The sequence below is a fragment of the Prunus avium genome, chromosome 2, assembly GCF_965620075.1.
Source record: "Prunus avium chromosome 2, drPruAviu1.hap1.1, whole genome shotgun sequence".
NCBI lineage: Eukaryota > Viridiplantae > Streptophyta > Magnoliopsida > Rosales > Rosaceae > Prunus > Prunus avium.
In genome coordinates this window covers 6,669,327-6,684,127 of record NC_142285.1, presented here as the reverse complement: position 1 = coordinate 6,684,127, position 14,801 = coordinate 6,669,327, and the positions used below count along the sequence as shown (strand labels likewise).

Sequence of the window (14,801 nt, the reverse complement as noted above, 5' to 3'; positions counted from 1 at the left end):
CTAAAATTCGAGGCAATTTACAAATCAAGTAACATTAAGCCACCCGGCAGACTGATAACATCACAACAGTCGCCCTTTGGCCTGGATTTGATTTTCTTACAATCTTAATGGTTTTCTTGTAGAAACTCCCATCTCCTCCGGTAGAATTAGCATCAGGGCCGGCCCTTTTGCGAGAACAGGCATTGGACCTCTGCTGTTGCGCTGTTTTGCGGTTATTGGAACCACGAGCCCCTTGAGACCTCGGACTTAAAGACTTGTCGTAAGCCTCTCTTTTCGCACGGTCGGAGAGAACATCCCAGGCTGCTTTAACATACTTGAAAGCACCATCGGCAGCAATAGACCCGTTCTTGTCAGGGTGCAAGGCAAGTGCCAATCTCTTGTATTGTTTCTTGATGGCTTCAGAGTCGGCAACAGCAGGGTTGGGGATGCCAAGAACATGGTACCAGTTTTTCTTGTGTGATAGGGCAGAATGAATTTGGTATGCAGCCATGTAGTTGTCCATACCAGGGAAATCTGGATACAACTCTTTGGCTGCCCTTGCCTGCATGATCGCACAGTCGAAGTGTCGAAGCGTGAAGTATGCTTCTGCAGCCTCTCGGGCCTTGACCGCAGCCATTTGTGCGAGATTGATGATGGGATCGGGACACAAAGCTTGAGGGATGGAGTTGCTGGGGATTCTGCTGCGGCCAGTGGCCATCCTATTGCGCTTGAAATTCAAAGAAGAAACCATGGTGTAGAGAGCAGTGAAGGAAATAGTAACAAGGAAACCCTAGTACTTAATAATTATATATCAAAGCAACGAAGAAGGAAACCTAATACTTTGGGGTTTATATCTAGCTTGTAACTTGAGCAACACGCTAAAACCCTAGAAAAATGGGATTAGCTTGTATAGTTTGGACAAAAGTTTTTCTTCCATTTGTAATTGGATTAGGATAGAAAAATTCGTTTCTTTATTATCTACTATTTTTTTGTTGAAAGTGGATTTTCTAATCATTTGTAAATTGAAAATATGGCAAATTATATTTTGTAAATGTTGATGAAATATTACAAATTTTCCAAAGTATTCGTTTTTATATTTCGTATTTTCTTCTCTTGAATTTTTTTTTTTTTTTTTGGCATCATATTTTCTTCTCTTGATTACAAGATTGAGCATCTCTCATGGAAAAACCAAAAATTAAAAAAGTTATGGTATCTTTTACTTATTCCAGTCTACCACTTTGCAACAGAAATTATTATATTTATTTTTAAAGAGATAAATTATTACTTATTCTTATTCCTATTGATTCATAATTTTCTTGCTTGTTTTCTTCTCATCGGAGTTATTTTGGCAATGTTAAGGAAGAAGGAAGGAACAAGCACACTTGGAGAGCAAACCCCATAGCACTACTAAAAAAAACCCTTGCGCGACGAAACAAAATTCGTCGCGCAAAGTCACTTTGCGCGACAAATATTAACCATCGTCGCTCAAAGTCTTACGCGACTCAATTTTGCGCAATGAAAAAAAAATCGTCGCAAAAACTCACTTTGCGCGACGACAAAGCATCGTCACGAAAAGTAACTTTGGGCGACGAATACTAGAATTCGGTGCACGCAGTTTTGCGCGACGAATAGTGATTCGTCTCGCAAAGTATTTACAAAAATAAATAAATAAAAAATTATTTTTAAAAATTTTTGGATGCCTTTGCGCGACGAAATAATAATCTTCGTCTCGCAAAGTCTTTACTAAAATTAAAATTAAAAATTTAAAAAAATTTGGATGACTTTGCGCGACGAAATAATAATCTTCGTCTCGCAAAGTCTATACAAAAATAAATAAAATAAAAAAATTATTTTGTTAGAAAAATATACTATTGTAGTTCGGATTGGGTTTTTGTAGAAAATATATATTTTAAATTGACTATCAAATTGGTTCATTGTATTCATATAGTGTCAAGGAATGTAGCTGTAAAAAATCATCAAAATCGAAATTGAAATAACCGTTAAATCGTGATTTTTCGTTTATAACCGTCGAAAAGTTTTGTCTTATTACTTGATCTCTGAATGTTTATTTTTGGAGGTTTCACTAAAACACCCAAAATGGGGGCTGAAATTATAAAAAAACCCAACACCCAAAATACTTTATAAATACACCCAAAACCCATCATTACACACACTCAAAACCCATTTATAAACACACCCAAAAAATATACAATTGTTGATTTTGAGGTTGATTTTGGGTGTGTTTCTATATTTAAATAGTGTATGGGTTTTTTTATAAATACATGCCTAGGATTGGGTTTAATTATAATAATCTATTTATTTTTTTCAATTTTTGGCGTATATGATCTCGAAGTATAAACAAACAAGTTTGACGGTTGGATCGTTGAAACTAGTTTCGTATAATGCGTATGCCATCAAAACAATATATTCACTAACAATTAAGAGTTTATAAACTTTCATTAAATACAATATAACATTTTGTAGTATCCACTAGTGTAAATATTTTCAATTGAAGATCAAATTGAGTCATTGTATTCATATAGGGTCAAGGAGTGTAGCTATAAAAAATCATCAAAATCGGAGTTAAAATAACCGTTTAATCGTGATTTTTGTTTATAACCATCGAAAAGTTTTGTCCATTACGTGATCTCTGAATGTTTATTTTTTCCGATTTTTGGGGTATAGGATCTCGAAATATAAACAAACAAGTTTGACGGTTGGATCATTGAAACTGGTTTCATAGAATATATATGCCATTAAAACAATATATTCACTAACAATTAAGAGTTTATTTATACTTTTGTTAAATATAACATAAGATTTTGTGGTATCCACTAGTGTAAATATTTTAAATTGACGATCGAAGTGGTTCATTATATTCATATAGGGTCAAGGAGTGTAGCTGTAAAAAATCATCAAAATCAGAGTTGAAATAACCGTTAAATCGTGATTTTTCGTTTATAACCGTCGAAAAGTTTTATCCTATTACTTAATCTCTGAATGTTTATTTTTTCCGATTTTTGGCGTATATGATCTCGAAGTGTAAACAAACAAATTTGACGGTTGGATCGTTGAAACTAGTTTCGTAGAATGCATATGCCATGAAAACAATATATTCACTAACAAATAAGAGTTTATTTATACTTTTATTAAATATAACATAAGATTTTGTGGTATCTACTAGTGTAAATATTTTAAATTGACGATCGAATGCAATCATTGTATTCATATAGGGTCAAGGAGTGTAGCTGTAAAAAATCATCAAAATCAGAGTTGAAATAACCGTTAAATTGTGATTTTTTGTTTATAACCGTCGAAAAGTTTTGTCCTATTACTTAATCTCTGAATGTTTATTTTTTCCGATTTTTGGCGTATATGATCTCGAAGTGTAAACAAACAAATTTGACGGTTGGATCGTTGAAACTAGTTTTGTAAAATGCGTATGCCATGAAAACAATATATTCACTAACAAATAAGAGTTTATTTATATTTTTATTAAATATAACATAAGATTTTGTGGTATCTACTAGTGTAAATATTTTAAATTGACGATCGAATGCAGTCATTGTATTCATATAGGGTTAAGGAGTGTAGCTGTAAAAAATCATCAAAATCAGGGTTGAAATAACCGTTAAATCATGATTTTTCGTTTATAACCGTCGAAATGTTTTGTCCAATAAATTGATCTCTTAATGTTTATTTTTTCTGAATTTTGGTGTATATGATCTCGAAGTATAAACAAACAAGTTTGAAGGTTGGATCGTTGAGTAGCTTTAAATTTATTTATTTTGTACATATAACACTTAAGAAATTGAATAGTATATGTATTTATTAGTAGCTTTAAATATTTTTTAACACTTTGCGCGACCAATTTAGTATTTCGTCGCGCAAAGTATACTCTCAAAATTTGGGCATGTGCCAAAAATGGGAATTTAAAAAATAAAAAAAAATTCGACTTTGCGCGACCAATATATAATTATTCGTCGCGCAAAGTATATATTTTAAAAATTTTGGCGTGTGCAAAAAATGGGAATTTTTTAAAAAAAAAACAATTTCGACTTTGCGCGACCAATATATAATTTTTCGTCGCGTAAAGTATATATTCTAAAAATTTTGGCGGTTACCAAAAATGGGAATTTAAAAAAAAAAAAAAATTTCGACTTTGCGCGACCAATATATAATTTTTCGTCGCGCAAAGTATATATTCTAAAAATTTTGGCGGTTACCAAAAATGGGAATTTTGAAAATAAAATTTCGACTTTGCGCGACCAATTTATAATTATTCGTCGCGCAAAGTATATACTCTAAAAATTTGGCGGGCACCAAAAATGGGATTTTAAAAAAAAAAATTCGACTTTGCGCGACCAATATATAAATATTCGTCGCGCAAAGTATACTCTAAAAATTCGGCGGGCACCAAAAATGGGACGCGGGAATATTTTGGTCGCGCAAAAGTTTGGGCGACCATAAATTCGTCGCGCAAAACTGAAAAAATTTGGCGGGCACCGAAAATGGGAATTTTTTTTAAAATTTTTTTTAAACACTTTGCGCGACCAATATATTGTTTCGTCGCGCAAAGTGATACGTTCTTTAAAAGCAAAATAACTCCTCCACCATTTTCTCAATGTCTTCTAAATCCTACCATTTCTCTCTTTCCCACTCCCCAAATCCTACCATTTCTCTCACACTCACTCCTCTCACTTAATCTCTCATCTCTCTCTTCACTATCTCTCTCTCTCTCACTCACTCTCTCATCTCTCTTTTCATCATCTCTCACTCTCACTCACTCTCTCATCTCTCTCTCTCACTATCTTCTCTAATTCTCTCACACTCACTCCTCTCACTTAATCTCTCATCTCTCTCTCTCTCTCTCTCTCTCTCTCATCTCTCTTTTCATCATCTCTCACTCTCACTTACACTCACTCTCTCATCTCTCTCTCACTATCTTCTCTAATTCTCTCACACTCACTTCTCTGTAAATTTTAAATTTTTTTCATTAATATGTGTTTTTGGAGTTAGTTTTGAGTTAATGCCAATTATTTGTCATTATTTTATGTTATTGTTTTGTTATTTGACAATATTTGTTTTTTTTTTTTTTTGTAGGGAATTGTTGAGGCTTTGATGGCTAAAGTTGAGGATTTGATATAAGAGGCTTGTAGATTTTATTATTGTACTTTGTTAATTTAAGTGTACATTTTGAATATTATGTATATTGGATAATTTGATCACTATTTTTCTTATGTAATTTTATTTTGAATATGTCAATTTAAATTAAAGTAATGAAGAAAAATAAAATCATACAATTAAATTAAATTTAAAAAAATTAATATAATGAAATTGATATAAGAGAAATAATAATAAAAAAATGTCAAAAACCTTGCGCGACAAAATATTTCGTCGCGCAAACTATTAAATTAGTTTATTTTAGTTTAAAATTTTCAAAAAATGAATATTTCGTCGCGCAAACCTTTGAGCGACGTTAACATTCGTCGCGCAAAATACACTTGCGTGACATTAACTTTCGTTGCGCAAAGGAGATATTATTCGTCGCGCAAAGTAGATAATATTCGTTGCGTAAAGTAATTAATATTCGTCGCGCAAAGTTGTTATTGTCCGTCGCGCAAAGTTTTCAGGATTCGTCACGCGAAGTAATTAATATTCGTCGCGCAAAGTTGTTATTTTCGTCGCGCAAAGTTGTCATGATTCGTCTCGCAAGTTGTTATCCTTCGTCGCGCAAAGTGGCTTTGTGCGACGAAGAATTTTCACCGTCGCGCAAACCCTTTCTCCACGAGTTTTGCGCGACAAAACTTGCGCGACCAAAATTTCGTCGCGCAAACTTTGCGCTACTAAATTTTCCTTTGCGCGACCAAAAATCATTCGTCGCGCAAAGTGTTTTTTGTAGTAGTGATACAAGTCAAATTCATCAAACCCCATATATATATTAACCAACTTTTATTCTACCCCATGCCCTAACCTGTTTTATTGACATATTATATACCATAGACATAAGAAAACGAAGCATTGGGAAGATTCAAAATCAAGTCAACAAAAGGCATAACTAATAACAAGTAATACATTCAACAATAAGCACCCCAAAATTGAAGGAGGCAAATTACAAAGCAAGTAGCACACTAAGCCACCTGGCATACCATAACATCATAAGAGTATTCACAATGGGCTCCCTAAACTACCTCCTTAGCTAAAATTTAGGGAGGAATTGAAAAAAGAGATATTTAGTTATATACCCATTCTTAGCACTAAAACTATAAATAAACCCTACACCTTTTAATTTCTATGAACAAACCCAAAAAATGACAGCTGACCCTATTGAATTTAATTTTAATTATTACTTTAATACCCTATTGAATGTTTTGGGCTTTTTTTTATGAGATTTTGGGATTGGGTTTGTTTTAAGAAATCAATGGCAGCTTTGTAATTTAAAAGAAGTTAAAATCATTTTTGTTATGTTGTAAATGGGCTTTGGGTGTGTTTCTAAAGTCCATTTCATATCTAAGGTTTTTTTATAATTTTGGCTCCTATATTGGGTATAATAGTGAATCTCTCTTGAAAAAACCCACCTCCAATCATGCTCCCTATCCAACTCCTAAAATAGGGAGACCTCTATGAGCTCCTAAATATGAGGAGAGAGAGAGGGCTTCCAGTGGCTCCCTAAAGTTAAATGCTACTACATTTTATTATTATTTTAAACATTTATTTAAAGATGTTTTTAATTTTATTTTTTTCTGCATTTTATATTTTTGAATCACCTTTCCACGTTGCAAAACACAAGCATATATTTTTAACAATTTTATCATTTCTTTTCGCTGTAGTATTTTGCAGCACTTTTTTGGTTTTCAATTCTTTTTGCTGTAGGTGTTTTGCAAAGCACAAGCAATTTTTTTTAAAATTCTTTTCGCTGTAGATATTTTGCAGCACACAAACACCCCTTCTTTTTTAAATTTCTTTTCCCTGTAGGTATTTTGCAAAACACAAACACTTTTTTATATAATTATTTTCACATGATTTATTGTTCTGACAGCCAATTCTTTCAAAGCATAAAACCATAGAATATTAAAATTGAATAACAATCCTTTCAAATTACGTAGTAATAATATAAATTCAAATTACTAGTTTCATATTCTCCTGCATGTTGCCACAAGTGTTCAATAAGATCTAATTGAAGTTGGGAATAGCCGCCATTTCTTTGATGATCGCCATTTAAATTGTTTTGTAGTTTATTATGACAAAAAGAAGTAAAGCATTTATGATTCTCCAAATTAGAGAGTATGGTTGGAGTTGAAATTTTTTAGAGAGCTCCTAAAATAGCTTTTTTGTGTTTGAAGCTAAATTTTAGCTAAAAAAATAGGGAGCATGATTGTGAATGCTCTAACAGTTGCCTTTTGGCCCGGATTTGATTTTTCAATTTAAATAGTTTTCCTATATAAACCCCTATCTCCTTCGATAGTATTAGCATCAGAGTCGGCCCTTTTGTGAGCGGAGGCACTAGATGCTTGCTGCTACACTGGTTTGGGGATGGACAAGTTAGATGACTGTTGGTGGTTAGATGAGTTTAGGGTTGGATAATATTTTGAAGCATAAGTTAGATGATTGTTTTGTGCTGGGGCTTGGATAATATTTTGTGGAGCTTGAAGCATGAATTAGATTATTGTTTTGCTAACTTGGTGAGACTATGCCTTCAATTTTTGGGTTTCTCTTTTTACCACAAGTTGAGCCTTTTGATGGCCAACACATGTACATGATATTAGGCAGGTGTTGTGAATTGCATTTAGATTGTTGACCAGGTTTAGAAGATGAAGATGTACATTGAAGTAGATGTTTTTGGTAGTATGTGTAGGTTTACTTTGTGAATGAATCCAACTGTAATGCTGCAAATTAATGAATTTTTATGTTATACTTATGTACTTGCAACCTATAATGTTAGTATGTGTTTTAATGTTTATAATTTTTGTTTCGCTACAATGTTGGACATTGTTAAAGTGATAATAGTTTATTTCTTTTTATGTACAAACACATATTTATATGATTTTTATGGTATCCAGTGGCTTTATATTGTGGCACTGATAAAGTGCTAAAGGGTAGTTGGATAAAACGCTAAATGTATAGGATTTGGAAATGTTCCAATAGGACTTATTTTTCCTCCTTATTAAATTATTCTTTTTTAATAAAATTATTTATTTTATTTTTAATTTTTGCCAAAATTATTGATTTTTATTGACATCCCCAAAAATGGTAGTTACAGTGGTTTTAATGTTGCACAGTAAGCACACGTGTGCAAGAACAGAGGAAAAGTTAATGAAGTTGGAAACACGCGTTAATATGTTTTCTCTTTTTATTTTATTTTTAAAAAAATTATTGTACTAAGCATGGTTTCAAATTGTACTTAGTTCTTTTTATTTTAAAAAAACCAACTTATAGTATTGAGCATAGTTTCAAATTGTGCTTAGTTTTTTAATGTTGGCGCTAAAACTGAACGGACAGAGATGAGTGCAACTTACAAGAGATGTGGACGATCCAAGAGATCGATTGAGTGTTAGATGGAGATTCTTCCTGTCTTCGGATGCTGATCCTGAATAGAAGATAAGCGAAGCTCGTGAGGTCTATGGAACCGGTGTGGAACCAGCCTAAGACCCTCCGATGCTCAAATAAGATTGTTTCTAAGAGCTCTTGTTGTTGACCATATAAAAGTATAAAAGTCAAGCTGAAAAGTCTTACCCCTGTATTGTAGTGGAGGGGCTTATTTATAGAGGGCATTTTGCATGCTCTTAGTACTCATTTCCGATGTGGGACTCGTGGGAGGGCCCTCTGAGGTTGACACGAGTCCTTAGATATTTTGGGCTGATACTTCGAGGTTGATTTTGTACAATTGGTAAGGGATGCCGATTGTCCAAGGGCTTGGGTACTTGGGCGAGTTCAAGAGATCCACGTGTCGTTGTACAAGTGGAGGGTCAGATATGGTACAAACAGTAGTCCCCCAAGTTTCCAATTGAGAAGCTTCTCAGTTGGGGACTTGAATATGTATTCGGCATTCTGACCCGGACACAATGGTCTCATAGTTGCTGATGGTGGTATGTAGTCCTCCAAGTGCCCGAGCGAGTGAGCTTGGATACGAGACGGCGTGCTCTGCCGATTGTTGCAAGGGATGAGTGAAAACTCATTAAGTTGTGGCTGTCGTTCGGCACGAGAGGTGAGTGAGAACTCATCAATGCGCGTCTGCCGTTCGGCACGAGAGGTGAGTGAGAACTCATCAATGTGCGCCTGCCGTTCGGCACGAGAGGTGAGTGAGAACTCATCCATTTGCGTCTGCCGTTCGGCACGAGAGGTGAGTGAGAACTCATCCATGTGCGCCTGCCGTTCGGCACCAGAGGTGAGTGAGAACTCATCCATGTGCGCCTGCCGTTCGGCACGAGAGGTGAGTGAGAACTCATCCATGTGCGTCTGCCGTTCGGCACGAGAGGTGAGTGAGAACTCATTCATGTGCGCCTGCCGTTCGGCACGAGTGGTGAGTGAGAACTCATCAGTGTGCGGCTGCCGTTCGGCACGAGAGGTGAGTGAGAACTCAATAATGTGCGCCTGCCGTTGGCTAGTGGAGTTGTGCTCGAAGGTGGCTAGAGCCGTCACGTTCGGGAAGTTGAAGCGTCTCTGAGGGTTAGAAGCGTTTCAACTGAACGTTTGGTTTCCCCCGTGCATGCGTGACACGTGTCGGCATGGCTGTGAAGAGTCGCGTCGTTTCGTATCCCGATGCGTCGCTTCGCTTTCCGATGCTAGATAGTTTGTACCATATCTGACCCTCCACTTGTACAACGACACGTGGATCTCTTGAACTCACCCAAGTACCCAAGCCCTTGGACAATCGGCATCGGCCACCGATGGTGTTATCTCAAAGCTACGAACAGCCATTACTGGCCCAGCCCGTCTACAATCGGCATCCCCTACCGATTGTACAGAATCAACCTCGAAGTATCAGCCCAAAATATCTAAGGACTCGTGTCAACCTCAGAGGGCCCTCCCACGAGTCCCACATCGGAAATGAGTACTAAGAGCATGCAAAATGCCCTCTATAAATAAGCCCCTCCACTACAATACAGGGGTAAGACTTTTCAGTTTGACTTTTATACTTTTATATGGTCAACAACAAGAGCTCTTAGAAACAATCTTATTTGAGCATCGGAGGGTCTTAAGCTGGTTCCACACCGGTTCCATAGACCTCACGAGCTTCGCTTATCTTCTATTCAGGATCAGCATCCGAAGACAGGAAGAATCTCCATCTAACACTCAATCGATCTCTTGGATCGTCCACATCTCTTGTAAGTTGCACTCATCTCTGTCCGTTCAGTTTTAGCGCCAACATTTAAAATTATAAATGTAATATATATATATAGGGAGCTTCAGTTGAGGGATCCCTCAAATAAATCCCTCACTCTTGTAGGGCCCACTCCATATTGTATTTCACTAATCCAAATCGTCTATTTTGTAGATACTCATTCAAATATTATCTCTACAAAAGATCACTTGAATCCGATATCATTTGACCACTCAATTGAATTATTGAAATTTTAGTACTTTCTTGAAGCAACGTGATCATTGATTTTGTAAGATACAATTGGATATCGAAACGGCTTCCAATTTGTCTGATTTTTTGCAAGGATGATATATAAATGAAGATTTGAAAAATAGATGGTTTGGAGCGTTGAAATAATTTTATTTGAGTGACACACTTTAGGGTACCGCACAAATTTTTTTTCAATGATCTAAACCGTCTATTTTTCAAGTCTTCATTCATAGATCATCCTTGCAAAACAATCAGACAAATTGAAAATCATTAAGGCATCTATTTGAAACCAACAAAATCAATAAACATAGTGCTTCAAGAAAGTACTTAAATTTCAATAATTTAATTGAATGGTCAAATGATATTGGATTCAAGTGATTTTTTTGTAGAGATGATCTTTGAATGAATATCTACAAAATACAGGTTTAGATTAGTGAAATACAATGCAGAGTGGGCCCTACAAAGATGTCCCTCAAATAAGCTTATTTGAGGAATCCCTCAATAGAAGCTCACTGATATCAGTTTTGCTCACATCAGGATGACTGGATTTTAATTAAAATGCGGACACTAAAGCTGAAACGTTAAATCAATCCAATGGTACTGCAGCTTTGATATGTATTAATTGACAAAACTTAAAGCCACGCACAGCAGCTCTTTAGTGTGTTTTTTTCACACGCAAGTGGCGGCCTCAACTTTATTGATTATTGAAGTAATTTAATATTATATCAAACTGAAAAGGCCACGGGCAGTCCAAGAGGTTTACTTTAATTAATTGTATCAACGCCTCCATCTTATCTGCATCTTTCTGACTTTGGCATCCCCATCACATCAGACCATAACCCTACAACTCAACTCATTCTTCCAAGTTCAAGTGCTATTTTAGTTTTTTTTTAGTTTTTTTTTTTACTCATATTATAATATTTAATATCTTATTTGTGTTTCAGACCAAAAAAATTATCTTAATTGTGCTTGTTATTCCAATTTGCCTATCATGATTTCTTGACCTAAGTTTTTCATTATATAGGCACACAGTTGTTTAGTAATTTTCTTTGTTTTTTTTTCTTTGTTTTTTCTTTTAGAAATATTATTCTCTTATTTTTATGATTTTTTTTATTTATTGTTTTCATTGTAGTCGTTTCATCAAGATGGATTACATGGCCATAGAATTAGATGGTCATTCTGAAGGGGTGGCAACATGGATTAAATTCAGATTCGTGTGACAAAATATACATACCACAACTAAGAGATGACCACAAGCCAAAATCAGGCCAAAGGTTTGAGTCATTAGATGATGCTCATGAGTTCTACAATAATTATGCCAAGGAAGCTGGTTTCATTGTCAGAATCAATTCTAGTAGGAAGAATAAGGAAACTAATGAAATCCTACGAAAGGAGTATGTGTGTTCTAAAGAAGAAGTGCCCGTTAAAGGAGTTGGTGAGAAAAAAAGGCGTAGAGGTATTACTCGAGAGGGTTGTAAGGCAAAGCTTGTTGTGGTGAAGTTGAAATCTGGAACCTATGTAGTCAACCTATTTGTGGAGGGTCACAACCGCCCATTAACAAGTCTTAAAAGAGTACACTTGTTAAGGTCTCATCATACAGTTTCAAATTCTCATAAGTGTATAACCCAACTATTTTCAGCAGCAAATATACCTACACATCAACAATTTAGCCTTCTTGGAATGAACCTTTGGGGGGGGGGGGTTAGAGATAGAAAATGTTGGATGCCTAGAGAAGGATATTTACAATAATGAAAGGAATTTGCGTAATGGGTTAAAGGGACATGATGCAGATATGTTGTATGGGCATTTCCAGCTAGAGCACAAAAAGAATCCGTCCTTCACTTTTAAGATTGAGGCTGATGAAGAAGATAGAATTACTCCTTGTTTTTGGGCTGACACAAAATCTAGGAAGGCATACACGTTTTTTGGCGATGTGGTTCTATTTGATAGTACTTATAACACTAATTGATATGGTATGATATGTGCACCATTTGTAGGGGTCAATAATCATGGTCAAACAACAGTGTTTGCTTGTTCATTCCTAAGTGATGAGACAACTAATTCTTTTCTTTGGCTATTTAAGAAATTTAAGAAAGCCATGCCTGGAGGTTCCCCTAAAATGATTATTACTTATCAAGATCCAGCAATGACAAAAGCCATTGTAGAAGTTTTTCCAAATATAACTCACAAGTATTGCAGTTGGCACATACTAGATAAATTCTAAGGTTAGGTGGGGTCAAATATAGAGATTATTTTGAAGATTTTAGAAAATGCATATGGGAATCAAAAAGCACAGAAGAGTTTGACTCAAAGTGGATGAAGATTGTGGAAAAAAGTGAGTCATAAGATAATGACTGGTTATGGTCATTGTATGAAATTTGTTCAAGTTGGGTTCTTGCATATGTGAATCATGTTTTTTCAGCCAGAATGACAAGTAGCCAACAAGTAGAAAGTTGCCATGCATTCTTCAAGAAATATGTTTTCCAAAAACAAAACAAAAAACCTTTAACCGACTTAATAACACTGTTAAGTAGGGCACTTGTACTACAACGTCATCAGGAGTTAAGTGCTGATCATATTGATAAGAATGAGAAACCTGTGTTGAAATTGCCATTAGAGATGGAAAATAATCAAGGGAGTTTCACTAAAACACCTAAAATGGGGGCTGAAATTATAAAAAAACCCAACACCCAAAACACTTTATAAACACACCCAAAACCCATCATTACACACACTCAAAACCCATCTATAAACACACCCAAAAAATATACAATTGTTGATTTTGGGTGTGCTTCTATGTTTAAATAGTGTGTGGGTTTTTATTATAAATACATGTCTAGGATTGGGTTTATTTATAATAATCAAATGGTTGGGACTTACACATGTAAAATTTTCTATGAATTTCAAGATGAATTATGGCATAGTTTGTTATATATGGTTGAGCTGACAAGTGAGACCGCCAATTATTGTGTGTACAAAGTTAAGAGGAGAAACAATGACCATGGTTCCAGAGTGCGAGAAATTGTTTATGAAAAAGAATTGGATTTAGTTTCATGTAGTTGCAAAAAATTTGAGAGTCAAGGAATCACATGTAGACGCATTTTGGCATTTTTTAATACTATGCGATTCACTTATTTGCCACATCAATACATCTTGAAGAGATGGACTAAAATTGAAAATTTAGATAGAGTTTTTGATGATGACGGTCTAGAATTAAATGATTTTTAGAAAAAAAAATCGTTTCTTGTTAGACGAATTAGATTGTTTCAAGTTGCTTCAGATGTAATTGATAAAGCTATGACAAACGAAGAAGCAAGTGACATCGTAGCAAAAAAATTATAAAATGCGCATGAAGATATCAAACCTATAGTTGATACTACAAGTGGAGTTCCTGAAAAATGTAGTACTACTCGAGCACACAAGTTTAATGAACCACTTCCCGTTAGAGCAAAAGGTTGTGGAAAACGACTAAAAAGAAGAAAAGAGAAAGCAAAGAGTAAGAGTAGGTGTTATCATGGATGCGGAAAAATTGGACAATCACATGATAAAAGAAATTGTCCGATGCTAAATAAATGGGTGAGTATGTGTAATTATTATTCAAATTTCTTATATATGAATATTGCATCAATCCTCTTAATTATTGTTTTCCCATGATGTAGATGCGATGATGCAAATTCAAATTTATTTGATACAGATGAGAGTTCTTTCTCCATGGGTAATATTGATGTTTATATGTGTGTTAATTCATTGACAGGAAAATTGAAGTAACACATTCTGATATTTATTTTTCCTCTAGCAGGCTAAAAATTACTTAGAAGTACAAATGTGGGCTGCATACTGCAGTCATGAATATGGGATATCTTGCACTTGAGTCTAGACTGTGCGAATAAACATGAGGACATGTGAATCTTTTAGTTTTTTTTTTATATATAATTTTTCTTACAAAGATGAATTTGAACCAAGTAATTGAGTCTTTTAACTTGAGTCTTGATTGTGCGAATAAAAATGAGGACATGTGAATCTTTTAGGGTTTTTTATATATAATTTTTCTTACAGAGATGCTGCAAGGACAAGTAATTTGTAGAACTTTTATATTTCATGAGTTCTTTTAACTTTTTCTTAATAATAAGGCATTATTTTCTTAAAGTATTTTTTCTTCCTGGGGCATGTCAATAATAAAGAAAACATAGTTATCAAACAAACAATGACAATTGGTTTCAAAGAGAGAAAAATGACGGAAAAAAAAGGAACA

The 14,801-nt window shown here is 34.8% G+C and overlaps 1 protein-coding gene across 1 annotated transcript; it reads left to right on the top strand.

The window, feature by feature from the left end:
* Positions 1 to 13,483: 13,483 nt before the first annotated feature.
* On the top strand, positions 13,484 to 14,312 carry LOC148296363 (protein FAR1-RELATED SEQUENCE 3-like). The gene is made up of 3 exons (XM_088248496.1): positions 13,484 to 13,754; positions 13,905 to 14,125; positions 14,304 to 14,312. Exons 1-3 carry the CDS (start codon positions 13,484 to 13,486, stop codon positions 14,310 to 14,312), a joined length of 501 nt encoding a protein of 166 aa, XP_088104622.1.
* Positions 14,313 to 14,801: the final 489 nt, after the last annotated feature.

What these genes read in the sequence shown, in the direction of transcription:
- LOC148296363 (XM_088248496.1), top strand. Translation starts at nt 13,484, where the DNA reads ATGGTTGAGCTGACAAGTGAGACCGCCAATTATTGTGTGTACAAAGTT. An exon ending in TAGAGTTTTTGATGATGACG is followed by an intron (nt 13,755 to 13,904) that starts GTCTAGAATTAA and finishes ATGCGCATGAAG; the next exon opens with ATATCAAACCTATAGTTGAT.